A 26,874-nucleotide genomic window follows, 5' to 3' on the forward strand; every position below is an offset into this window, starting at 1 on the left:
GCTAACCCTTGTCTAAGCTGGCAGCACAACCTCAGGCTTGAGGCAGCAGAGAAGCCGAATGAAACATTCTTCACTTGAACCTTAAGCCGCCATTTGTTTGCTGTTGCCTTTACCTGGAATGTGCAAAAGGACAAGCTGCTGAAAAGCTGCTTGTGCGTGAGGGAAGGCACATGTGCTCACTCAGTGGACCTGTTGTTCAAACGCAAATACACGCACACACATATTGCGCTCATTTGCTCCAACTTTCTAACGAGGGCATTTATGGCCAAAGCTATGCATGGACAGGGCCCCTGTGTCCCGCCCTGAACTCCCCACTGGCCCTAACCCCAACAACCAACCAACCAACCAACCAACCAACCAACCAACCAACCAACCAACCAACCAACCAACCAACCAACCATCACTAGCCTCAGTAAAACATGATAAGCATCTGTTATTACACTGCAGGAGACATGGAGGCCCTGACGCCTCACTCGCTCCGTCTGCCTGCCTGACTAGACCCTGTCTGGGCACTTATTTTCAGGTCAAAACCTGCAGGCTGTATAGTGTGTTTTGTGAAAAGAAGAAGAAGAAGAAGAAGAAGAAAAAAAAGGAGCTAGAGGGGAGGAGGAAGAGGAGGAGCGGGGAAAGAGACCACATGTTTGAAGAACTCCCTTCACAAACCTTTGGACTCCACTGCACCGCACTCCAGGATATATATATTCACGACAGGGTGTGGACTGATAAATAACACTTATTTAATGCTATTTTTATGCTGGAAATCTTTGTATGCCTGGAATAGCCTATTTGCTATGTTTTGCTAGCGAGGAGAAATGAAAAAAAAATGAAAAAAAACACAACATTCATGAGGAGATATCACGCAAAACGCACTTGTACGATGCTGCAGTAAACACAGTGCTTGAAAAAAAGAGGAAGTCTTTTCTGTACCCCCCCACCCCTGACTACCAGTCACTTGCACCCTTTGTGAAGGCAGTGGCAGAACATCTGCTTAGTTGCCCCCCTTTTTTCAAGGCTTGGACACAGAGAAAGAAAACTGCATGAGAGCAGAAGGAAATAGAAAGCGTGTGTGTGTGTGTGTCCGTGCACCTGACTGCATGTTGGAGCTTGGCAGCTGTTGGGTCTCCCTCCCTCCCCTCGCTGGTGATGGCTGGCCGGCCATTGTTCCCACACTGTGTGTTTCTGGCTGTGTCCTGGCTGCTTTATAGGCTTTCCCTTTTTCCGAGTGTGCACCACAACGAAATTTATGTGCTGGACATAAGCCTTTCTCAGGGTATAAATTAGGCCCGATGATGGCTGTCAGAGAAGCCTTGTCCAGGCGCCTGCAGCTAGGACAATCATGGACAATCACATTATTCCTAGTTATTCATATTTTACAATAAAAAAAAAAAATATATATATATATATGATAAAAGGCTCTCTGCAAATCAGTCATGGCATTTGAGAGTCATTTGGCTGTGGTGCTTTGAATACAATATTTGATGATACTACATTGGGGTGCGAAAAATAGCCACCAAATGAACTTCTATTTGATGAGAAATTAGATTGCGACATATGATCGTATAGACGTATGCCTCTAATTAAAGCTAGAAATAGCATGATATGAGTTGCTTGTCCAATCACATGAGGCAATGAGTGGATTGTGCAGTCATGCTTCTACTGAAAAAAAGAACAAGGCAGTTGTTGCCAATGAATGGCCAGCCTCCTTTAAAAAGCCACATGCGCTCGAGGATTGCTGCCCTGTGCCCTGCTAACACGGTTAACTGCTTGATGCGACATGAATCATCCAAACACATAACCAACAAAAAGTTCAAAGTGCTAGCAAGATTTGAACGGAGCAATGAAAATGGAAAAATGATCATGAAAAAGAATGCATCTTAAGATGAGCAGGATAAATGACGTCGAGTTAATCCCGAGTAAAATGGAAGGAACATCTTGTCTTTGGCGTCCAAGGATGAGTACAATATGCAAACGACTGCTACTCCCCAAGAAGAGTCAGTCAGCATAGCCAAGGCAAACTGAGGTGGCAAAGGAAGGGAACGGTAAGGAAGGTTATTTATTAGCTACAGCTTTGAGGCCATTTTTAAAGAGACAGCAAGTAAGCTCGCTTTGCGTCTTGGAATGAACGGAGTCGTCTCTTTTTAAGCTGAAAGAAATCTCAAGTCTGACCGCAGCGTTGATATGTGGAAAAATGTGAGCTCCACTTTGGAAATATTTATTCTGCTGCCGTCAGTCATCTGAACCACACTATTACTGTCAATTATATTATGCTTGGGTGTGAGCATTTCATTTGATGTCCAACGTCAGATCAGACACCGCACAGAGTGCTCTGTCTGGCTCGCAGCCACCAACCAAAGAGTCATTTTGGAGAATCTTGAGCAGAAAAGCACAAGGTAGTGAGTGTGCTTTGGACAAGACAGCAAGCAAGTCATGGATGGATGGATGGATGGATGGATGGATGGACGGAAGGACGGACGGACGGATGGATGATGTCTGCAGGGCATGATGCTGAGGCTAAAAAGAGACACAAGACAAGAAAGGGGCAAATGTTTGGCGCAAACACAAGACATTGTGCTATTGTAAGCGTTTGCTCCAAACATTGTCAAAGTGTTTAACGTTGATCTTGGTAGCCTACATTTTGAACATGTTCATTTTATGGGAGTACAGTTTCCCCCCTATATTCCAAGTGCAGTGTTAATGATAGTGTTATGTTGTGCTTCAAGAATATCCCAAGCCACGTTCTCTATACGTACTTCTATTTGGACAAATGTTCACACCACAACAATGATGGCACTGTTTACACTCATAGTATCGAAAAAATCACCAGCTACTTGGTAAACACGTCTGACAAAGTACAAAGCAGTGGCTCGATGGCGCCATCTGGTGCAAAAAGCAGCGAAACGCAGCTCTTTTGACAAATAGCGTTTGCACTACAACCAGTGAGTGACCGACCATTTGAACACACACGCATGCTAAGCATGGCAAAAATGACTTTAAAAATATAACGCAATTTGCCAATCCTTATGGGATGACACAGCAACCTTTAAATGACATGGAGGTAGTATGCACCTTATGGCATCATAGCCACATGAGCGAGCAAGCAGTTACTAGTTGTCACTCGTGGCAAACCATCCATCCATTTTCTGAACCGCTTAGTCCCCACGGGGGTCGCGGGTGTGCTGGAGCCTATCCCAGCCGTCATCGGGCAGTAGGCGGGGGACACCCTGAACCGGTTGCCAGCCAATCGCAGGGCACACAGAGACAAACAACCATTTGCACTCGCACTCACACCTAGGGACAATTTGGAGTCTTCAATCGGCCTATCAAGCATGTTTTTGGGACGTGGGAGGAAACCGGAGTGCCCGGAGAAAACCCACGCGGGCCCGGGGAGAACATGCAAACTCCACACAGGGAGGGCCGGAGGTGGAATCGAACCCGCACCCTCCGAACTGTGAGGCGGACGTGCTACCCAGCCCGCCACCGAGCCGCCCGTGGCAAACCATTTATGAAACAATTGCTCAACAGACACAAGTTAAAAAGGAGCGCCGCGCTGCAGACACCATTATTTCCTCAATCCAATCTGTATTGAATGCAGCACAGGCTCCTCCAGTTTTTCAAATGGCCTACTTCCTCTTGGAATGGGGACATTTTTCAACCCCTTTCCGTACACCCATTCATACTACATAACAGCAAGACATGTTGATATTGTTTGAACCTATTCAAAAATGATAACACCACACACGCACGCGCGCGCACACACGCGCACACACACACACACACACACACACACACACACACACACACACACACACACACACACACACACACAGACCAAAAAACATCTTGGCATCCAGTAGGACGGACGGAAAGGCATCTATAAAGCTAACGTAAAGACACATTCAAATACATGACTGAACAGACACTTGTCCAGTTTTACTCAAAAGCTTTACACTTAACTTGCTTTCAACGTGATTTAGTAATGACACGTAAAAAGTAAACGGACAAAATACTATATACGTACAGCTAATTGTATTTTGGAGCAACTTTTGATTTCACTCAATCTTTTGTCTGAGGATTCTTTTTTCCTCTTCAACAAAACTCTTGTCAGAAGTGGCTTGTCCCATGTCTCTCTTCCTCTTCTCCTTTTGCTGGAAAGTCTCCACCCGACGTTTCTTGGCTGATGGTGACGTCTTGGACTCCTCATCTTATCAGCAGGTAAGAGGGGGATGGATGGATGGATGGATGGATGGATGGATGGATGGATGGATGGATGGATGGATGGATGGATGGATAGATGAAGGGTGAAAGAGTAACATTTTTAAATCTCGCGGTGAACAAAAACAGAGTCAACAGAAATGATCGTCTCGTCGATCGTACATACCCGATTCAACATGTTGCTCTTCCGGAGGAAGAAACTGGGCTTTTTCTGTTTGAGCCTTTGGTGCATCTTCACCGTTGTCCTCATACACATTGGACCACTTTATAGCCATGTCCATGCCTGGGGGAGGTCCCTTCTTCTTCTTCTGCATCTCTGGCTCTGCTGCTACATAGCTTTGGGGAGGGGGTACAGCATTTGTCATCCAAGGCTTAAATTCCCTGGGAGCCTGAAAACAGCAGAGGGAAGCAGAAGTCAACCTGGAGGAATCTCTCTGGTTTGTGCCTGGACCTGCATGAAGTCAATAGCAAGTCAAACATCAAGTGTCAATGCAAGTTACCTCTTCTGGAGCTTTAACCGCCAAGTTATCCCAGTCAATCTCCTTGTTGAGAGGATTGTAGAGAAACGCTGGTTTGGACACCGAGTTAAAGAGCTCGTCGGGCTTAGGCAACCGCTTTTCGCCGGCTTCTCCTTTGCTTTCTTGCTGGGAAGAGATCGCCCCACTTCCCTTTGCTTCTGTCTCTGGTTTCTGGCTGGGATCCCTCCGGCGGTGCCCCGTCTCCTCGTCCGAGTCGCTACTGTCGCTCAAATCATCGTAACTTGAAAAGAAGCCTAAAGAGCCGCTCTTCTTTTCTTCTGCCATTATGTAGGGCTATGCGTTTCCTTGTGCACATGGATCGTTTGAGCTCAATTGCACACAATGCTAAGGACTGTTTACGATTCAACAAGCTTACTCCATTTTGAAGCAGCCCCCGATACAGTCGTAAAGTGGTTTGTTGAAATAGGTCGTAAATATTTGTCGCAATCACAAACCGTCGTCAAGCGTATAACTTCTGCGACATGCGGAGTGGCCGCCATCTTGAACCGGGAGTCTCGTAAAGTCCCCGCCCCTCCCTCCCTCCATTTCATTTCTTGCTTTCTTTTTCAAGGCGCACCTACTCCTTTTGACCACTAGATGTCTGTTTAGTCAAACAAACAAATGCAAAAACCAAAGGCGCCAGAGAAAAAGTGTGCGTGCGTGCGTGCGTGCGCGCGCATGCGCATGTGTGCACGCGTGTTTGGGCTTGCCAGTTCGTAGTAGCCTACTGTCATGTGGTTATTCGCTTCAGCAGCTGCAAGCAACCTTCAACATGACATGTTTCTTTCATGTTAGAAAGTGATCAGGAAGACTGAAAGGGACTAGCCCTTGGCCTTGTGCACAGGTCCAACTCCTACCTGACAGAGCACAGCATACATAAATCATAAATTGACCCCAACTAGCCACTGCTCTCGTTCCATTCCTCTATCTTGTCTCCGTCCCCTCCCCTCCCCTCCCTTCATGTTCCATGACTGCTTCACATGCATTTTAGGATTTTACCAAAGGTTAGCTGCCTGATTGCACGGCTGATGTGCCTCAAGATTGACCGGAAGTCCAGTTCCAACAAATCCTGAAGGTGTGATGGCATTTATGGGAACATATTTGTGTCTTTTGCTTGGAAGCTATGCATTCTCTCCATGTTGCCGTTTCTTGATTCATTTGTTTGATTCCCTTCTTCTTTTTTCATTTCACTCGTTGGCAGATTTATCCTACCTACCATATTATAGTCACAAGTTAAGGCACCCTCCCATCCCATCCCATCCCATCCCATCCCCCAGTTGAAGCGCTGTCGATTTGTTTGCCCGCCGGCTTTTTCCACTCTGAAGAGCTCTTTGCATGCCTGCATGTACGTATGTCTGTGATCCGAGTGGCTTGCAAGCCAATTCATTCGAATGAATCAGTGAATACAACTAAAATATAGTCGTATTTTTTTCCATTTCAAGAAAAACATTTTGTTCACATCAGAAAATGAGAAGTCTATCTCCATGGTGACACCCTTGGCAGCCCTGAAAGCATTCTGAGGTGGACTGACCAGTGCAAAGCCGTGCTCCACATCTGGTTCACAGTTGTACTCCATTTTTTTTCTCAATACACAATAGTAAGATACAATTTGCCGTGTTTTATTCAGTGGGATGTTTGATTAATTTTGGGGATCCTCCAGAGGCTGTGATCATAATTAGTCTTGTATCAGCATTCTTTCCTTACTTTGCGCAATATCAGAGAAAATTGCTGTTGCTCTCTCGTGATTTCTCTGTTCACTTAGAGGAGCCTAACATTTCGAAACAGAGGTGAAATTCTTAAGCTCCTGACATGAAGCCCAGGCGCTGCTCTGCTTGCATCACGGATCTGTTGGGGCTCCTGGCTGGAAAAGTGTGTGATGGGGAGAAAACCAAAAGGTTGCAAAGAGAAAGTGTGGGTGATCTGGGTGAAAAGGTCAGGCTGAGCAGGGTGGGTGCGGTGGGCTGGCTGTCCAAGGTGATGATCCCCATCACATGTTCCACCATGTCCTGCAGTGTTGATGGCTGTGGACTAAGCACATGCAACATTCCACCCAATGCCCCTCCTTAGATGCTTTGATTTCCACAGCTCCCTGTGATCTTCATGGTGTGATCTTCATGCTCCTTGAAAAGCGCTATATCAATTGAATAAATTATTATCATGATTATTGCGCCCAATTATACCTGTTGAAAGTCTAGCAAAACAAAGAACATTCCATCCATGTGGACAGTTTGACTGCACATCAAAATGGGGCCGGAACAAGAGAAGAGAATAGATTGATGATATTTGCTCTACTTGGGCGTTCTTCACATTCTCTGACTGCTTTTTTCTCCAATTAGTTGATGAGCAGATTGTGTCATGCGACGTCGACGCCCGTTCTGTTTTTTGAAAAGCCAAAAGCGAAGCAATTGGACTCTTTGTGCTCACGTTGCCGCTGTGTGATGGAAGGGATCGGGGGCACCTTTCACACCTTCAGGGCAGCTCGGCGGGGAGTCGGCAGCAACTTGAGGCCGGCTGGCCGGCCGGCTGGCTGGCTGGCCGGCTGGCTGGATGGCCGGCTGGCCGGCCCCCAACCTCGCTGGGCTACAGAAACCGTTTAATGATCAAAGAGGTCATCCTGGCTTCCTTGTTCCTCCCCTCCTAACGCTTGATTGCTCCAGCTCCCCAGAAGGTCCGTCTGCTTCTTCAACAATCCGTGAAAAGCCACTAGCGACTCGCTCTAGTCGGTGAACTACCTGTTTGGCCGGCCACGGTGAACCCGCAAGGCCTTGCTGTGGGATTTTCCCATTCATTAGCGCTGCTCAGTGAAGCGGAGCCGCCCGAAGATTCCTTCCAGCCAAGTTCACGGTGCGACTCAGCGGTCCGACTGCGCCGCCGTAAACGAGAGCAGGCTGCGGCCGTCAGAGCCCGCTGCGACGTTGTTTCGTGCTAGCTGAGATGTGCGGGAGGGGGCCAGTAGACACAGGTTGGATGATGGAGTGAGTGCAAATGCTCTCGAATGCACCACACCCGAAAGCAGTGCAGCGTATTTAACACATCTGAGCAGTGCACTTCCACGCCTGCCTGTCACTTCTGCAGGTGTGCGTCTGACCCTGGATCTAATGTGCCCTGATGGCCTTCTATCTGACAAGATGGAGAACAGCACCAACATTCACAGAGGCTTTCATAAAAGCAAACACGTGACCGACCGAGTAAGCCGTTTTGATGCCATTTGAATTGGATGGGAGGAAAAAAAAGATGACCAAAAATGGAGCTTGGGTTGTAGGTAGTATCTTACGGTTGATCCTATTCGTCTACTCCGACTGGCTGGCATATTTGCACTGTTCAAGAGAAAAAGGCATTGAGCAATTGAGTCCCATTTCAATTTGTGAAAGATCAAGGCAAGTGTCCTTGTCTCAGTGCTTTCGAGAGGAAGTGCAGAGCAGTAAGAGTCAACAAGCAGCCATGACGCCATCGTTCTATAGTACCCATATCGATACACAGAATCAACTTTGGAGAGTGCAAATGCGCTGGCACGAGAGAAGATGAAGTCATTTTTCCCAATGCAATGAAACAAGCCTGCAATAAAACATCTTGTTATACTTAACCCAATTTTTTGTTGCTAACTTGTGAATGGAGTCAGTGTGAGACTCAACCAGCAGACACTTCACAGCCCATGCGTGACGTTTAGTAGCTTTGTGTTAGCTTTTTTAAATCATTAATGGCTTTTTTCTCACTTTTTGTTTCGAATAATGTTAGATAAAAGAAAAACCCCGCATATTTTTACAGGTTTACGGTCATTTTATTATCCCGAGTCCAATGTTAGAGCTTTTAGCAGGGCACTATTTTGAAGACATTTCTCAAGTCACCTTGATTATATAATAGGAGATGACATAAGCATATTATCTTGGCCAGTTGAGTGTTTGGGTTTCCATCGGTGCAGTTCAAGGGTGCAGCAGTCAGCTTGAAAGTGTCTCAATGATGACCTCAGGTCTGTCTCCAGCTCAAATCCAACTTTTGATTTCAGGTTATGTTTCTTGCAATGAGACGGACCCCCGACCCCACACAGCATCTATCCAAATCAAACGTCCAGGCTATTTCAAGATGCAATTCTTCACGGCGCGACCATGCAGGCAGGGCCTTAGCTATGACATGGCAGCTGTCTAACAATAGGCCGCAACTTGTTGTTATTTTCTGCGCTTTTGAACGAGTCAACAATGCTCACTTGTTTTCTACTGAGCAGTCTCTCTCCGCCTGCCTTGAAATGATTCATTGTGTTCACTTCATCTGTTTGCTCTTTAGTGCTGGCCAAGTCGCTCGCACACATGCTTTTTCACTTGTACTGCTACATATCATTGAAGGGAGATGTTACGGACATAAAACGAGAACTTGACCCCGACTGTGTATTTCATTTTAAAAAGCGCCATTTCCTTCTTTGCGCATCAAGGTTGGTTCAGGCTCATACTTTGCTTCAGTCGTCCAGTGGAGCAAAAGCTGTGCCCCCACGTTGGCACAAGTCACAGATGAACAATCAGCACTGCTATCATTCATATGTTTGCTATCAAGGTTGCAGCCAAGTTTGGAGGGACTGCCTGAACAGACAGACTTCATCATGACTTCATTTGTGTATGCTGCTGACTGCAAGCCAGCCGGCCAGCCAGCCGGCCAGTCAGCCAGCCGGCCAGTCGGCCAGCCAGCCAGCCAGCCAGCACTGCTATATGGACATAAAAGAGCAAAGACTGACTGAGGTCACTTCTCCATTTGGGAAGGAACAGTCACACTTATTCAACTTCTTCTTCCTGTCATATTCTGTTCAAACGTGCCGAAACCGGAGCAATGCTGCAGATGGTTGGAGCAAAAGCAAAGATTGATATACATACATTCAGTTGCAAATGATTATTCTTGGTTGAACTCAACTCGTTTTTGTAACCTATTTTGAAGTCTTCAATTCAAGCGCCTTTGTAACAGGTGTCCGTCCCGTCTCCCCGAATCAAGTTGTCTTCCTACTTGAAGCCCAGCAGAGGCCTTTGCAGCGTGCTCAGAGCAAACGTGAAATATTTGAGTGGCCCTTAAAGTGCAGGAGAAGCAGCAAGCACCACGGTGTGACGTTTGTTCAGCTTGGGCACTTCCGGCCGTGAAGCAAGGGGGAACATGACTGGACCACCAGTCAGTCAGTCAGCCAGTCAGCACCTGCAAAGTCTCTTTGAACTTGGATGCTACTTCCAGAAATTCTTCTCAAGTATGGTAATGAGACTCACTTTGGTTTAGTTTTTGCAACTTGCATTTCTGAATTCATTAGGAACACAAAGCAAAATGAGCATGCAGTGTTCCTGGGCTCTGCCTGGGACTTTCACTTTGCGCGCACACATGCACTCCCAAACTTCCTCTCAGCCCAAACAGCCACTTCACCCTGGACTCCCCTGGCCCCTCTCCCTGATTTCCCATGGCTGCTTAAGCTCTGCAAAAGCACCTCGACGCATAAACACTCTCACACACACACACACACACACACAATTCAGCACATTGCCTCGGTCAACTATTGACTGCTCCGGATTGGACCATCTGTCGAGCGCTCTCCCAGCTGTTGGCCGCTCTCTCTCTCGCTCTCTCTCTCTTCGTTCAGCAAAATCACAGGCCTGCTGACATGCACATAAGGCAGAAGTGATTTGGGGCATGAGCTAATTAGAGACAGAGTCCGCTCTTTCACGTAGCGGCTCTCCAGGTAGATCCACGAGCTCGCTCCAGCAACTCGGGAGCCTCTTTGGTCATCCACTTTCTTGTTTCTTTTTCAGCTCATCCGCTTGGTTGACTTTGGCTTCACTCAGGTCATGCGCAAAAGAAACATTTCCCACATGCATAAGATTGATCAGAAAGACAATTTGCTCCCAAATCCCCATGCGAGGGAGGCTTCAGATGTTGCAGCGCGAGGTAGGAATACGTGCGTACATGCGGTCCCTGGGTCAGGGCCAGTCGCACGTACAAGGCAAAACCAAGGACAGGCTAACAACTTACTGCAAGAAAAGCCAAGGCTGTGGAGACAATATTTCTTGACCCGTTTAATAGTTGACATGACTTTAGTGCAGCTGGCATTAGATCAATTCCCACTAAGGAAGGCTCCTCCATCCACGCGCAGACGATTTTTCCATTTTGTTTCCATTCTTATATTCAAGCGTCGTTTCAGCCTTCAGTGAACTTTACAGGAAAACACAATCGAGCAAAACTTTGCTTGGGTGTTTTTGTTATTGTTGTCCATGTCGAATCTATGTCCGAACTTCACCATCTTGTCTTTTTGATGGCTGGAAGTTTGGGAAAGCAGCACTTTGTTACAGGTGCAGCTGTCGTCAAATACATTTGTATTGTATGGCTTGCCTGCGAAGGAAGGAGGGAAGGAAGGAAGGAAGGAAGGAAGGAAGGAGAGAAGGAGGGAAGGAGAGAAGGAGGGAAGGAAGGAAGGAAGGAAGGGAGGAAGGAAGGAAGGAAGGAAGGAAGCAAGGGTTATCGCACTCATTCACACAGAATGTGCTGCCCAAAAATGCGTGCTGCCTGCACAACCCAAAATGAAGGCTCACGGCGGCTGCTTCCAGCGCTCGGCAAACTCACTTGGAGTTTCCGTGTCCATTTGACCTCTCGTCCATTCTTTCTTATCAAGGCATCAAAGGCAATTACTCCAACTCTCCTTTTACTGCATGTGTATTAAAGGCTGCTCTGTCTCCCAATAGAGTTTCTATGCAATCTGTCTGTTCAGTGAGCTGGGGGAGGCTGCAATCATTCGAAAAAGGGAAGTGGGGTGGGGTGGGGTGGGATGGGATGGGCCGCTCGGGGATCCACAGAGCTCTGTTTGTTGTAAAGCGATGCGTTCATCTGGACCTGCAACAGTAGAAATGGCTCATAGGCTGTTGGATTGAAAAAAGCCTGTAAAGCTGGCTTCATGACTAAACCATCAAATGTATACAAACAAGTAGGACAACTGATAAGTCGTAAGTCGACAAATCGAAGCAGTCAAGCATTCACAACTGCAGGGAATTTCGCATCAGGGAACCGAAAACATGCGTCAAGCCATTTTCCAGCGCTAACTTGAGCTGAATAATCACTTTTGGAATTCTACAACTGGATGACTACTAACTATACAATCATTAAATAGAGAGAGAGAGAGAGATGCTACTCTATTTTTGGGGCAAGGAGCCTCCAAGCGAGACACATCACTAAACGGCTTAGGACACAAGCTGTTTGCAGAAGAAAGTGGCCACTGAGCTGAGAGCAGGGGTCACCAAGAGGGGTCCCCAAGGACTCCTCCTATCCAGCCTGTTTTAGGTGCGGCCACACCAGATTCAAATGATCAGCTCATCAGCAAGCTCCCGAAAAGCCTGATAACCATCCCAATGATTTGAAGCCGGTGTGTTGGGGTGGGGATGCAGCCAAAACAGGCTGCTAATAATCATCATCATCCTCATAGGATGAACTGATTTGCAGCTATGAGAATCTCGTCGTTCACATCTACTGTTTGAGCAAGTTCAGAGCTTGCATTTTTAGTCCTTAGTCTGTATATTGTGGAGCCCAAAATTCCAAACGACAGCTCCACGTATACAGTATGCTATACGCGCCTTCGTAGACTACAAGTAGACGAGAGGCATTTTTGCGCAAATGGTGCGCACATGCCAAAATGATATCTGTGATGTCACAAGGCACATCTTGATGAAATCCAACACCAGCAGCTGGTAGGTTGGAGTTGTGTTGGGCTGAATGCGTTCTCATCACTGCAAGTCAAGGCACATTGCGCAAACCACCGCCTGGAGGTGAAGACGCAGCAGCAGCGCAGCAGCAGCAACTCACAGCGCACAGCCCAGCCATCCAACCACCGCCTGGAGGTGAAGACGCAGCAGCAGCGCAGCAGCAGCGCAGCAGCAGCAACTCACAGCGCACAGCCCAGCCATCCATCCAGCCAGCCAGCCTGCCTGCCTGCCTGCCTGCCAGCCAGCCAGCCAGCCAGCCAGCCTGTGGAGGGACAAGAAGCGTCTCAAAGGCGTCGTCAGATGAATGCACGGACACTTGGACCTCGCTGCTACGTCTGCAACCACTGTGCGTTTGGCCGCTTCGGTTCAGTGCGCGCTGCAAGAGCGCAAAAGCGAGCCGGTGCGAGCGAGCGAGCCAGCCAGCCATCCAGCCAGAGCCGGAGCCGGAGCGAGCGAGCCAGCCAGAGCCGAAGCTGGAGCGAGCGAGCCAGCCAGAGCCGGAGCGAGCTCTCGTGTGGACTATCTAGCACACGATGTGGAATCTCTGAGGTGGCAGTAACCTTACTCCTGCGAGCACGTGAAAGCACCCTGCAAAAGCGTCGCCCATGAGCAGGCAGGCATCCTTTGGAGTGTGATTCTGTTTTCGCCCAGATTTCTGCTGCCTGGACAAATGCATACAAATGCATTTAGGAGCTCAACGGACAAGGAGTGGACACGTTTCCGCGGCAGCAACGTAAGTGTGCACATAGAAGTGGTTATGCAACACTTTGTGCTTGTGTAATTGAAAACATGATCGTGGTCCTTTGTTGGCGTCTTGCCAACCGACTGAACATAGTTTCATTTCATGCACTTCACTACCACGACGGGCGAAACCATTCATTCGTTGAGGTACTCTGGAGCCCCTCCAGTTGGTTTTCAAAACTTGAGCCAAGTGTGGCCTCCTTCTTTCCTTATGACCCCCACTTGAGTTTGCAAAGATAAAGGAATTTGCAAAATATTACAAACAATTCCATATGATATAGTGTATGGCATTAGAACAATCTTGGAGAGTCTCATGTGCACCCTGGGTGTCCATAATGCTTTGACGAAAAAGTGCTTAGTCAGCATCGGGGATGTAAAAGAGGAGGTCGAAAAAAAGGAACCCTAAAGTTCATTCTGGAACAGTTCTCCTAGGAATGTGCTGTATTGACATGGGAAATTGACTGAAGTTCCCTTTTCATATTTAACTGAGAGTACTCCTTGCAATGTCTGGAAGGACATTGTTTTTGGATTCCAAATAGTCATGAATTCTCTCCAGATGTCAGCAAAAGGGATTTTACAATGCGCTCCTTCAACGCTTGCTGCTCTCACTGCAGAGGGAAGGAAGGAAGGAAGGAAGGAAGGAAGGAAGGAAGGAAGGAAGGAAGGAAGGAAGCTTACCTCTTGACATGAAAGTGGATTTGAGATGATCACAATTCTTGTTTTTGCTCGCTCACAGTTAGAATTGGAGAATTGTGCTGAGCAAGAGGCCTTCTTTCAATGTACACTTGAGTGTGTGTGCAACAGAGGTTGACCATCTTGAGCATGAGACAATCAATCAGACAGACAGCCAGCCAGACAGACAGCCACTGTTGTGGGCATTGCTGCTACTTTGCTGCTACTTTGCTGCTACTTTGCTGTCCATGGCAAAACACAGGGAGAATTAGAAGACGTCGCTGCAGGAGGAGCACGTTTACTGTCGGTGATGATGTTCCTGCAAAGTTGCAAGGTGCTCAACTTTGACCTGCTGAAATGGGCTGGTGTCACTGTGGACTTGAAAGGTAGCAGGTTCAAGTTGGCCTTGGAGAAAATCACTGACTGCTTCTTGGAGAGAGACGGACAGAGGTCCGTTTTGGGAAACAGCTGAAGTTTTCAGGTGTCTGAATAATATGTCTGTGATTTGAATAGAAATGATAGATACAAAGCCTCTTTTTGTCATGATGAAATTAGGCTCTTCTTAGTGACTCAATCAATGACAAGTATGGATTTTGTTACAGTGATTAGCGGTTGTGTCCAAGTGTGAACTTTAACGGAGCCCCGACAAGGAGGGAATGGATTGTATTTTCCTTGCGTCACCAAGCTGTCAGATTAGCTTTGTCAATGAACTGACAGATCGGTGAATGCCAAAAGACAAATAACACTCCCACTAAGTTGACAATTTCCCCAACGGCAAGCAATCAAGCTGTCTGTATGAATTCTGCTGTCTTTCTGTGACTCCATTTAAGGCTTCTAACATCTGCAAAAGGCCAAAAGGGTCAACCAATAAAGACCACTGTAACGTTTACTCACAGGCCAGTCTTGTGGACTGAGTCAATCTTTACTCTGGTCTGCACTGACCTTTTGACTCCAAAGAGCAATCTTAAGAGACCATTGAAGAATTCACGACGGTAGTAGAGATGACAGAACACGTTTAGCATCATGTGGAGTGTTTTCATTCATGGAGCATAGTTTTGAAATCGGTCGAGAAGAATAACAAATGTTGCAAAAAAGCAAAATGTGTCAGCGCTTTCATAATATCACATCAGCATGAGGAAACACAAACGACACATCTTGGCTACAGATCGCTTAGTTGTTGTTGTTTTTGGTTTGGATGGATGGATGGATGGATGGATGGATGGATGGATGGGCTGATTTAATGGGAGAAAGACACATTGGTGTTAGTACGTATTGAGTGGCTTGTTGTGATTATTTATAGTCTTGACATGACAGCCATTCCCCTCATAGTGGTATTTCCCTCAGTCAACACAACAATGTTTGGGGAGCTTTGTCTTTCAGTGCACGGACTGGGAAGCATTTCACTTCTACTTTTAATGAAGACTTATTCCCATCAATTGCTCATTGGTTCAAAAAAACAATAACGGTATATGTATGTTTTAAATGTCAATGTTTTTTTTTTTTTTTTGCTTGTGTGGATATTGCCAGCACCTATCTTGGTGGCTGGGCTGGGCTGGGCTTCGGGGGCTGTTCAGGGATTCCTTAAATAGCTGTAACAGTGACGACAGGAAAAGGTTCAGCATCAGATGGACAGCCCAAGAGGGAATGCTTCATTTATATTTAGCTTTTCAAGTCTGTTTTTATTAAGTGACAACTAAGAAAAATGTCGTAAGTTGTCCTCTTAGCAGATATATTATTGGAATAGCGAATGTTGTTTTCTTCTGTTGTCTTTTTGTACTTTGTTCCCGGACATGAATGCCAGACGCCGTTCTTGCCGCAGAACAGATGATTGTGTGTTTTTGCAATTACATGCATTTCCATCGGTTTTGCGTTCCCTCATCCTCATCTTGTGTCTTTCTGCTTGTGCTTCTCTTTCCATCCCTTAAGTGTGGGAAAACAAACATGCCTGCCTGCCTGTCTGTCTGTCTGAGGCTGTCTGCCAAACAGGGCCGCACAAACTAGAGTTGCTTCTCACAGACAGTCAAAGTGAGACATTTATAAGGCAGCACTCGTGCCATTATCACACTCAAATAGCAAGCCAGTGGAAGCTCAAGGAGCAGACCGTGGTTGATGGGGCTCCCTTCAAAAGTCCCTTTTTTTCTCATCCATCATCCCACAAATTGCCACGCACATTGTGTCAGCCAGCAGCTTCCATGGTGCCTGATGGATTGACTTAGTCTTTATCACTAGGTGCCCATTTTGATTGTAACAGATCATGTGTCAATGTCTCATTTGTTTCCATGTCCCCTTAGGTGGAACTTTCTCCTGCTCCTGTCAGCATGCTTTGCAGCATTCTCTGGAGAAGAAGACTACCTAGCTCAAAGTATGTCGCATTTCAAATGCATTTACAGTCCGTTGGAAGCAACCATAGAATCCATCCATCCATCCATCCATCCATCCATCCATCCATCCATCCATCCATCCATCCATCCATCCATCCATCCATCCATCCATCCATCCATCCATCCATCCATCCATCCATCCATCCATCCATCCAGCATTGTTCCGATATTCCAAATAATGACGCATTCTAATGATGCGTCCCCACCGTCTGCGGGTCTTAATCGCATCATGAAAGGCTTTTTATGGCTTAGCAGCAGGTGACTCAGGGGCAGAGGCTGGTTTTCATGGGTTCCTCCCTCAACATGTCTGATCTTGCACTTACTGCCTCAGAATGCACATAAAAGCAAACCACCTCACTAACCTCTCTACGATTGCTCCATTCAGTGGTGTCATCTGTTTTTCTTGGTCTCTGAATAGGTTCAACATGATCTGAGTGTTCAAGTACATACAAACGGGAGCATTCTGGGAAAGTAATGCAATCAATCAATCAATCAAGCAACAGAGATGAGAAGTATTACTTCTCTCACTGAGAAACGTTTCAAAAGCGCAAATTGATAACTCAATCTTTGTAGTTCAAATACCTTGGGCAAAAAAGCTTTTCGAAAGGTCACAAACACATTTGAGTGTCTTTTTACTTCTCTGAAGTGTACATTTCCTTTCTAGTGTCTCTCTGTTGATCATCCATGAGATTATCAGCTTTTCAAAAAATGTAGTATTTGTACAGAAGAGTTCTAAATCAGTGAAAGTTCTTATCATCATGACTCTATGGGGCCAGTAGCAGTTCTGACAGGGCCAGCGCAACTTGATTCATGCAAGCACTCCAAAAGGCAGCCACTTCTACAAGATGTCATGCCAAATACGGAGGAAGTTGCTTTGGATTTGCAATAAAAATACCTCGGGAACGTGCACACAAGTTCAAAGGGTCAACATTGGATCTCGTTTACTTTTGACTTTAGTTTGCCTAGGTTAGGGTACCTTTTCAAAATTCCCTTGACACATACAATTCCAATTTGTACCCATTTTCTTCCACCTTCCTTCTTCTTTTACGATGACAATTGAGAAGATACGAAGTGACACGTTTCTTTTTCGACTGATCCGGAACCAAGAAGAAGCTTCCATGAGACCTCATCTCTACAAAAGAGGTTTTGTGTTAGGATAGGACCTCTTTCACATTCCAAGATGAGGTTGATGTTTTGAACGTATGAGCCTTTAGTGAGAAACAAAGCAAGGCGGCTCCAGTCTAATCGTGACTCTTTTGTTTTTCCAGGAGTGGATATCCTCGATCAACTCGGGCTCACGGCTCCGAGAACAACAGACAATCCGTACGAAAGAAGTGCCAAAGCTTCAAGCGCATATCCCAATGTTCCCTGGGCACCTCCAAATGTCCCGTTTGCTGGACGGGACGGGGTAGCCCTAGACTCAAATTCTCTTTATGAGGCTCCCGCGAGCAGTCTTTTTCCTCCACAATTTGGTGAGGAGTTTTCTGTTGTGCTAAGTGTGAGCTCCTGGCGAGCAAACAATGCTTTGATTTTCAGTTTCAGAGACGGCAGGGACAGACTGCGTTTTGCCATTCGGCTCCTGCCGCGCGCAGTGCTCGTCTACACGGCAGAGGAGACTGCCGTCCGCTTTGCCTACAATTGGCACGACGGGCAGCGGCGCTCTTTTGCTATCGCCGTTCGAGCGCGCTCGGTGTCTTTCTATTCCCGTTGCGGAGCGCTGCGCCAACGACAGCGAACCCCGGGCAGGTCTCGGACGCTTGGCAATTGCGGTGGCCCCTTGGCTTTGGGGAGGACCGAGCCCAAAGCGGCGCCGTTCAATGGGCGGATCTGCCAACTGGATGTGTATCCTGCGGCCCGAGCCGCCGCACGCTATTGCGACTACCTTCGAAAACAGTGCCGGCCGGCCGACACGTACCGATCGCCTCGGCCACGTCGCGCTTTGGCTCTCCGGGCAAAAGATAGCTCCATGTCTAATCCCGTCACAAGGTCCTCTCTGGGAACAGCGGATCCTCCTCAAATGCTGATCAATTCCAACCAAACCTCTGACACTGTGCTCCAACTTGATTCGACCTCAAGCCCTGCAGCAGAATCAAATCTGGAAGAGCAGAGGCACATTTCTGGATTTAAGGACCCCACTATATCAGCGGTGCAGACAAATTCAGCGAGTGACGCTGGGAGCACCGCAAGCTCCAGGCCTCAAGAGGCTCTGCGACACCTGCCAATGACTATTGGAACTACTTTACTTTATCATGAAATGAATGGAGACTCCTCGGAGCTGGATGGCAGTTATGACGATAGGGACGGCTACGATGATGGCTATGAAGAGGCAGACCTCCTGTACGACTTGGATGAAGATGCCTTACGTGGGCCCAAAGGAGAGGCGGGTCTTCCGGTGAGTAACTTGAGTCAATTCGCGCTTTCCGTTTTGAGGAGACAAATGGTTGAGGCACACGTTGAAGAAAAACATCTTTGCAAAGAAATGATATTACAGTGCACCGAGCACGTCTTGTTTGCATTTTCTTTGTCCTTCGCAAAGAAATGTAACGAATGTTACATGCAAATGAAAAAACCTTTTGGTGCCTTTTTAGGCATACAGAACACACCTGCAACACTTGTATGAACTCTACACTCTGTCTGTATGGAAACATACAAGCAGAAAGCAGTCTTCTTCTTGGCTGACATTTTTGCTTTGACTTTTATGTGCCAGAGAATAACTTTTGTGAAGAATGTCGGAATACGCTGTAAATGTTGCTCTTCATCCATCCAGCCAGCCAGCCAGCCAGCCGTGTGATGTACATAAAAGTGGCTGTCAAGATAATTGAACATGATTTTAGAGCGCCAATTTTCAGGAACTGAGCAACGTTTCCATGAGTGCGCGGGCAGGCGTCATCAGATATTTCATCTTAACAATGTAAAACATTTAGGCTCACCTGTCAGTTTCCTTTATCTACGTAGCCTGCAGGCTTGTAGAGGCGACATAGCTCAACTTGCCCTTCGTTGTTTCATCTTTCCTATTTTAGAATCGTTGTATGAATCTAGTAACTAGTTTATTTTGATTGTCAGTATTTCACATTCAGTCCAAGGAATCAGCTCAATGAAAGATTTTGCTATCGTGCAAATATTGAGGTATTACTTCAAGACCCATCCAAAAGCCACTGTGATTCTTATTTCAATTTCTTTTAATCAAGACACTGCAATAACAGATTGTTAAACTCAATTACAATGAAGTGACTTGATTTCATGGATACCAGCTTCAACTTGATATGCAAAAAACAACTGCTTGCATGCTTCTTTTTATCTCGACACAATTTGGCGCAAAATCTTGCTTGGCCTTTTCTGCTCTTATTTTTCTTTGTAGGTCTTGGCTACTCGCACTGAGCTGTTTTGAACGCACGGCGCTCAGTTGAAGTTCAGCGCCTCTGTCTTTCATGACCTCTGCGGTCCAACTTTGAAACAAGCTGGTTTCCTTCCTCAGGGGGAGGATTTCACTGCCTTACAGGCATGCTTTTGTATTCCACTGCCTTACAGGCATGCGTCCAAGTAGTTCCCTGGGGGATGCACAGGTTGCTCCGTAAATCTTCAAATAGGATTTTCGGATGGATGAGAAACATAACTGCAGCGTCAATGCCGTTGGATTGGTTGATGTGTTTTCTTGACCGCTCAAACCTGATATTCATGGTCTGCTTGAAAGAAAGCTACTCAAGCCATGCAATTTAAAAAGAAAGAAAGGACATTGCTGCTAATACAAAGTTGCACGCATGCAGGGATGTCCCAATCAGATCAGTGTTTGTCATTGGCCTCAACATCACAACATACTAGATGCTTTAAGTGAAGGCTGAAACATATCCCAGTCTGATAGTCTCAATCTCTTCTGCAAAATGTAGTAACTTAAGCCGTCTTTGCTCTTCCGTAAATTGGACATATTGACTGTGGAGGCTGCATGTTATTGCTTGCCATTAACATACTCTAAATCTCTTCTTTTCTCTCGCTCTCACTTTCTCTCTGTCTTTCTCTTTCTAGGGTCCTCCCGGTCCCCCTGGTTTACCTGGTCCTCAAGGTGCAAGAGGCTCTCGGGTGAGTAAGATTAGCAAAGGTTGCTACATGTCAAAGCAAGATACAGTAGGCTGCATTAAGGAGGAGCCCTCCTTGTTTGACTCGGGTCATGCTTTGCTGTACACGTACGTACGTGCAAGGAACAATCCACATAAGCTCACGCATTCAGGAAAAGACGGACTTTTTTTTGTTCTATTATCCAACTCCCATCATTTGGGAAAATACAGCAGAATCTAGATTCAGGACCTTCATTTGTCCTGTTGCGGAAATGTTGGTGAACCAGAAAAAAAGACGTTTGGACATGGAATTGAGGTTTTTCCTCAGCCAGCTACGTATATACGTACGTATTTCTCCTCCATACATCACCAGATGACCATTATGATGCTCATGATTACATAATGCGATGTTTTGCTTCCACTTTCCTGTCTTGTTACGATGATGGAGATGAGAGTAAGCTGGTCAAAAGTCAAACTTGTAAGAGGTTGGAGAACATATGGAAAGCCTCTGAGTCACCACGTCGCGACAGAGCCAGCCAGCTAGCCAGGCTTGGAGTTATTATGTGGTCGGAAGTTTGGCGCACTGTGCGGTCACTCTGTGGTTTTGTCTGCTGGCTCAGCATGGCGTGACAGACGTACTCTGCTTCCAAGTCTTATCAAAGCCTTTCAACTAAGGCAGATGGTGGAGGATTTTGGAAACAAACATGGTTTCTTTGAAGGAAGGTGCTGTTTCCAGCAATTTCCTTGCATGTTGATAGGGATTGATTCAGTCGTCAAGGCTCGATGATGGGAAAAGCTGGGATCGTTTGGGGCTTGTGGCTCTTTCCTCGACTCATTTACCGGACTGAACAAAGAATATGCGGCTTCATTATCATGACTCGAAACCTCGGTAAGATCGGCTCATATGTAAGTTCAAGTGCATGTTCATTCCAAAATAGAAACTGTGCAAGAGCAGTGGCAATTCCAAATGTTTGTTTCTGTCATTGATGTCTTCCAAAAAGGTGAAGCTTTTTCTCAAAACCAAAATGATAGTTTGAATACTAAAAGACATTTGCTATCGATTGGCGAGAAATAATCATGAAATATACTCTTTTAAGAGAAAACACTTTTGAAATGAAACTCAAGATTTTTCTTCCAGGCCCTTGGCTCCAGTGTAGTCTTTGGAGAGCGGTAGTCTGGCCTGTAAGCAGCAGGGATACACATGTGCAGGAATGTAGCATATTTATAGTGTGTGCCTGTGACTGTGTGTCTTTGGTGTGGTGTGTGTGGTTGTGCATGAGAAAGAGTGTGTGTCTGTGCATGTGTTTTAATTCTTGCATACCAGAAGTTAAAGGAGTGAAATGCCTTAGGTGCTCCATGAATTGATGTCAAGCTACATGATACATGAATGAAGTTGAACAAACTGTACACCAACAGCAGCACAAAAATCCAAATAGCAACTTAACTTGTAGAGCACGTGAGAAAAATATGCAGCTAAAATAAAAGACTGTACATGAAAATGAAACATAAACCCAAACATAATAATATAAGAAAAGGAAGGTTGCCATGACTGTACTGTATTAAAGAATCAAAGATTTTTTTGTGAAGACAGTATATGTGTATGTCAGCAAGAAGAAATATTCATGACTCAGCCTGCCAAGATGAAGATGTTTCCAAAAGCGAGCCTTCACGTAGCAGCTGCTATTCATTACTGTCCATGAGTCACTTTCAGTACTTGGCCGTTATCGGTGACGGGGCATTTACCATCTTCTCGCTCCGACTCTTTCAGGGTCCCAACGGTCCTGCCGGAAAACCTGGACCAGCTGGACCACCTGGACCCAAGGTGAGCGCTCGGCCATCTCTGATTGTGCTTTCTGACATGGTGAGACACGTGGCTTTCGATCCAGTCTCCCAACCCAATCCAAATGGAATGGAGTTAAGTGGCTTTTTATGTACTACGTCGTTTTACATAAGCAAATGAAAAAACACGATGAATGAATGTGTGAGGGAAATTCATCATCATTTGGCAGACTGAGCTGCCAAATACTGTTAAGGGAGGATAGCAGGGTCATGAACTGACACATGACAGGACATTGCAACAGCCCGAGGACGTGTGTTTGACCCCTTGTTTGGAAAAAGGTGAAAGCGAGAGCCTTGATCTTTGTCGGATGAGCAAATTGCGCGCTTGCGTATGGCACCTCGGAGACGAGATGAGAGTCGCGTTGTAACTGATTTGATTGAAAATTGCCATGATTCGTGAAGTGTTATGCCCATCAAGTTTGCCAGCCCTCACTTACAGTAGGTTCACATTGTGAGTTGAGCGGGCAAGCTAGGCCTGATTGCTGCCGACCGAGCCTGTTGTTCTCGAGGAAGGCTTGGCTCCAAAGTGTGTGCAAGATGATCCGGAGAGATCCATGCAGAAAGATCCATCCAAGTCTTTTAGAGGCATCATTATGTCGGCGACGTGAAGCATCAGCCAGTGTTTGTCCCATTAGCCTTGGCTGCACGAGTCACTGTCGTCATCGGGCTGCCACAGAGCACCCCGGGAGCTGCACTGCACCGTATTCCCGGCCGGAACGTTGAAGAATGCCCTTTCCTTTCTAAATTCTGACCAAAACTGTGTCCCTTCTCAAGGTTTCTCATTTTCCCCGGGCAGGGGTTTTGAGTTTTTCCTTGCCCTTTTGGGAGCTTAAGATCAGGGGATGCTTTGAGAATAATTGTCAATTTTTGTCTATGTGAAGCCCTTTGAGACTGCTTGTGATTTAGGGCTATACAAATAAACTTGACTTGACCAAAACCAAGTTACAATCATTCAAATGATGCAAATTGCACTCCTCTTCCTGGCCTATCCTGTCAGGCAACAAAGACAGGGAACCAAGTGCAGCACGATCCTTTAATGGTGAGAGGGAAAACGGGGATGTAGAACGAGCAAGTAGTCAGGGCAGGCGGCGATCTGGAGCGTGGTCGAAGGTCAGGCAAGTAGTCAGGACAGGCGGCGATCTGGAGCGTGGTCGAAGGTCAGGCAAGTAGTCAGGACAGGCGGCGATCTGGAGCGTGGTCGAAGGTCGGGCAAGTAGTCAGGACAGGCGGCGATCTGGAGCGTGGTCGAAGGTCAGGCAAGTAGTCAGGACAGGCGGCGATCTGGAGCGTGGTCGAAGGTCGGGCAAGTAGTCAGGACAGGCGGCGATCTGGAGCGTGGTCGAAGGTCAAGGAAGCAGTTGGCTACAAAGTTTGGTCCGGGGACAAAAAGGCAGCAGTATCACGTGCAGGGTAATCAGACGAACTGACAACTACTGGCAGAACACAGAGAGGTTAAATAGGGAACCTAACGAGCTGTAGCAGGTGCTGGCAATTCCATGAGTCGGGCTAGGCTGGAAGTCAGGTGACGTGGGGACGTGACAGAACCCCCCCCCCAAGGGACGGCCCCCGACGTCCCAAAAGCAGAACCCCAAGACGGAGCAGGAGACCGGGCGGGAGGGGGGGAACCCAAGACGTGCGGCAGTCAATATTCCGAATCAGAACACGTCGACCAAGCCCCGTCATCAGGCGGCACTACCGCCCAGTCCACCTTCCCAGCCGCGGCGTCGGGAGACGCCGACCAGGGGGCCGGCGTGGGAACCGGACGGGTCCCTACCGGACGACTCCGAGCAGGAAGCCGGTCAGACCCCAATACCCCGCCCACCGGAGCAGAACCCGGCTGCGGACGTCGCAACGGCAGCGGAGTAAGGGCCCGGGCCATCCGCTGCGGCCGACGGCGAGACCGGACCCGCGGCGGCTGCCCACGGATTGGAGAAGCGGAGGGCCGAGAGGCAAGGGCGCGGGCTGGAGTCGAGTAGTGGTCCTGGGACAGGGACTCGCGACAGGTAGTGGGGGGCAAAAAAACCGACCCCACACGGATCCTTGCTTGGCGGGTGTCCTTGGGTCTCGTCGGGCAAGAGACCACCCAGTGACCCTCACCCCCGCAGTACAGGCAAAGCCCCTCTCTGATGCGCTGACTGCGTTTCCTCACAGAGAGAGAGGTGCGTCCGATCTCCATGGGTTCTGACCAGCTGGGCTGGGTGTGAGGAGCAATAAAGGCGCGCTGACTTACGTGGACAGGGTCCCTGGCGGACGACAGGTCCGGTGAAAAAACCGGTGCGCTCCATGACACCCGAGGTGTCGGGCTGATGTCACGGTGACGGGGGGGCGGAGCCGCTCTCCTCTCCTCGCGTCGCCTCGACTGGATCCGCCGGTCCACCCGTACTGCCAGGTCCATGGCCACTTCAAGGGTCTGTGGGCGCTCGCAGGACACCATCTCGTCCTTGATATAGTCCGCGAGTCCGTGGATGAAGGCACCGACGAGAGCCGGGGTGTTCCAGTCGCTACGACGCGCCACCGTCTGGAACCGGATGGCGTACTGGGCGACGGATCTGCTGCCTTGGCGCAGCGTGAGGAGCTCTGTGGAGGCGTCCTCCGAGGCGGAGCCCAGGTCAAATACGCGCAGGATCTCAGCGGCGAAGGCGTCAAACGACGAACAGGCGGGTCCCTGCCGCTCATATTCTGCCGTTCCCCACAGCCATGCCTCGCCCGTCAGGTGAGTCAGCACGAAACCCACCTTGGCTGGCTCCGTGGCAAATGTGACGGGCTGGAGGTCGAACAAGACACGGCAGTTCGTCAGAAAGGCCCGGACGTACTTGGGGTCACCGTCGAACCTTGCGAGGTTGCTGAGTCTGGGCTCAGGGACGTCCACGTACTGCCCGGGTGCCGAGGCAGGACGGGGCGTGGACATAACGGTGGGGCTAAGCGGCACGGACGTGGACAGAGATGGCACAAACCGATCTGCAGCAGCCAGAGGAGCCAAGTCTCTGTGATCCCTGAGAGCCTCTACCAGGTCCTGGTGGAGCTGGTGGTGCTGCTGCAGTTGCTGTTGCTGCTGCTGCAGTTGCTGTTGCTGCTGCTGCAGTTGCTGTTGCTGCAGCTGGAGCTGCTGTTGCTGCTGCTGAACGACCCTGGTTAACGCCGCCATCTCCTCTGTGGTCTTGCCGAGCTCCCACTCCGTGTGGGTCAAGCGGGCCGTGTCTAGGGAATCGTGCGCTGGTTGCATTTCTGGTCAGTTCGTTCTGTCAGGCAACAAAGACAGGGAACCAAGTGCAGCACGATCCTTTAATGGTGAGAGGGAAAACGGGGATGTAGAACGAGCAAGTAGTCAGGGCAGGCGGCGATCTGGAGCGTGGTCGAAGGTCAGGCAAGTAGTCAGGACAGGCGGCGATCTGGAGCGTGGTCGAAGGTCAGGCAAGTAGTCAGGACAGGCGGCGATCTGGAGCGTGGTCGAAGGTCGGGCAAGTAGTCAGGACAGGCGGCGATCTGGAGCGTGGTCGAAGGTCAGGCAAGTAGTCAGGACAGGCGGCGATCTGGAGCGTGGTCGAAGGTCGGGCAAGTAGTCAGGACAGGCGGCGATCTGGAGCGTGGTCGAAGGTCAAGGAAGCAGTTGGCTACAAAGTTTGGTCCGGGGACAAAAAGGCAGCAGTATCACGTGCAGGGTAATCAGACGAACTGACAACTACTGGCAGAACACAGAGAGGTTAAATAGGGAACCTAACGAGCTGTAGCAGGTGCTGGCAATTCCATGAGTCGGGCTAGGCTGGAAGTCAGGTGACGTGGGGACGTGACATATCCCAATTTATTTCTAAATCATTTGGTCCCCCGCCACCCCCAGTTCTAAGATCCCATCTGCGCCCCTGATCTAATGCCTGCCCCAGTGTTTTTCCTGTGATTCATAGTCCCATCTAAAGCCCGCTGTCTGTGGGCGGAATGAGGGACTCTGGCCCAAAGCAGGAAAATATACGTATCCAGTTGACATGTGGAGGAGGTTCCTGAAGTTTCAGTGTTTGCAGCACAATCCGTAATGTTTTGATGATGTCTTTGCAGGATTTCAAACAGTTTTAGCAAACTGCTTGGCGGGATGTTCAAAGCATATTAGACCATCTATACTACGAGTCATGTAGTTGCCGTTGGGTGCATGGGAAAGATAAATCCAATCTTTGAGAGGGAACATACAGCCCACACTGTTTGGGAAAACTTGCATCAGCTGACATTCATAAATCAATATCCGCTAATTCACATGTAGCCGTAATAATAATAATAATAATAATAATGATGTTCTCTTCCAGAGAGGAGAAGTGTTGAATAGGCATGACCACATCCAAATTTGTGGATATGATGACTAAAATGTCTAGCAGGAGATTTTTGGTTGTGATGTCTGTGAGTTACAAGAACAGGTTGGCTGTCATTGGCTGATGAATGTGAAACAGATTTGGGTTACTGACCATGTCCTAACCTGTGACCTTGTCAATCTAGGGTGCAAAAGGAGACCCGGGGCTGTCTCCGGGTCAAGCTGCACCAGGAGAAAAGGTAAGCAATCTGCCACCAGTATGTGTGTGTGTGTGTGTGTCTAGACTCTCATTCTCTGTGGCTGTGCCTGTGGCTGTGGCTGTGCCTGTGCCTGTGGGAGGAAAGCCAGCCTATCCTTCTTCTTGTTTTTTCCTTCATATGCTCCCTTTTGTCAGATGTCATACTTGTCTCTGTTTTGTACTAAATATTTTGCAGTGCAACACAGCTACACGTCTTGTTTAAATGA

The 26,874-nt window shown here is 47.9% G+C and overlaps 2 protein-coding genes across 2 annotated transcripts in view; one reads left to right on the top strand and one right to left on the bottom strand.

The window, feature by feature from the left end:
• Positions 1-3,901: 3,901 nt before the first annotated feature.
• On the bottom strand, positions 3,902-5,225 carry c4h1orf52 (chromosome 4 C1orf52 homolog). Its single transcript, XM_037250242.1, has 3 exons — positions 4,713-5,225; positions 4,379-4,601; positions 3,902-4,201 (listed from the first exon to the last, which is right to left on the bottom strand). Exons 1-3 carry the CDS (start codon positions 5,013-5,015, stop codon positions 4,050-4,052), a joined length of 678 nt encoding a protein of 225 aa, XP_037106137.1. The 5' UTR covers positions 5,016-5,225; the 3' UTR covers positions 3,902-4,049.
• Positions 5,226-12,422: 7,197 nt separating this feature from the next.
• Positions 12,423-26,874, top strand: part of LOC119121807 (collagen alpha-1(XXIV) chain) — a 36,087-nt gene continuing 21,635 nt past the window's right edge. Inside the window, exons 1-7 of the mRNA XM_037249744.1 lie at positions 12,423-12,499; positions 12,572-13,169; positions 16,141-16,211; positions 17,499-18,622; positions 20,251-20,304; positions 22,048-22,101; positions 26,595-26,648. Coding sequence (XP_037105639.1) covers positions 13,117-13,169; positions 16,141-16,211; positions 17,499-18,622; positions 20,251-20,304; positions 22,048-22,101; positions 26,595-26,648 — 1,410 coding nt within the window. The 5' untranslated portion in view covers positions 12,423-12,499; positions 12,572-13,116. The remainder of the gene's footprint in view (positions 12,500-12,571; positions 13,170-16,140; positions 16,212-17,498; positions 18,623-20,250; positions 20,305-22,047; positions 22,102-26,594; positions 26,649-26,874) is intronic.

This window comes from Syngnathus acus, chromosome 4, assembly GCF_901709675.1.
Source record: "Syngnathus acus chromosome 4, fSynAcu1.2, whole genome shotgun sequence".
Taxonomy (NCBI): Eukaryota; Metazoa; Chordata; class Actinopteri; order Syngnathiformes; family Syngnathidae; genus Syngnathus; species Syngnathus acus.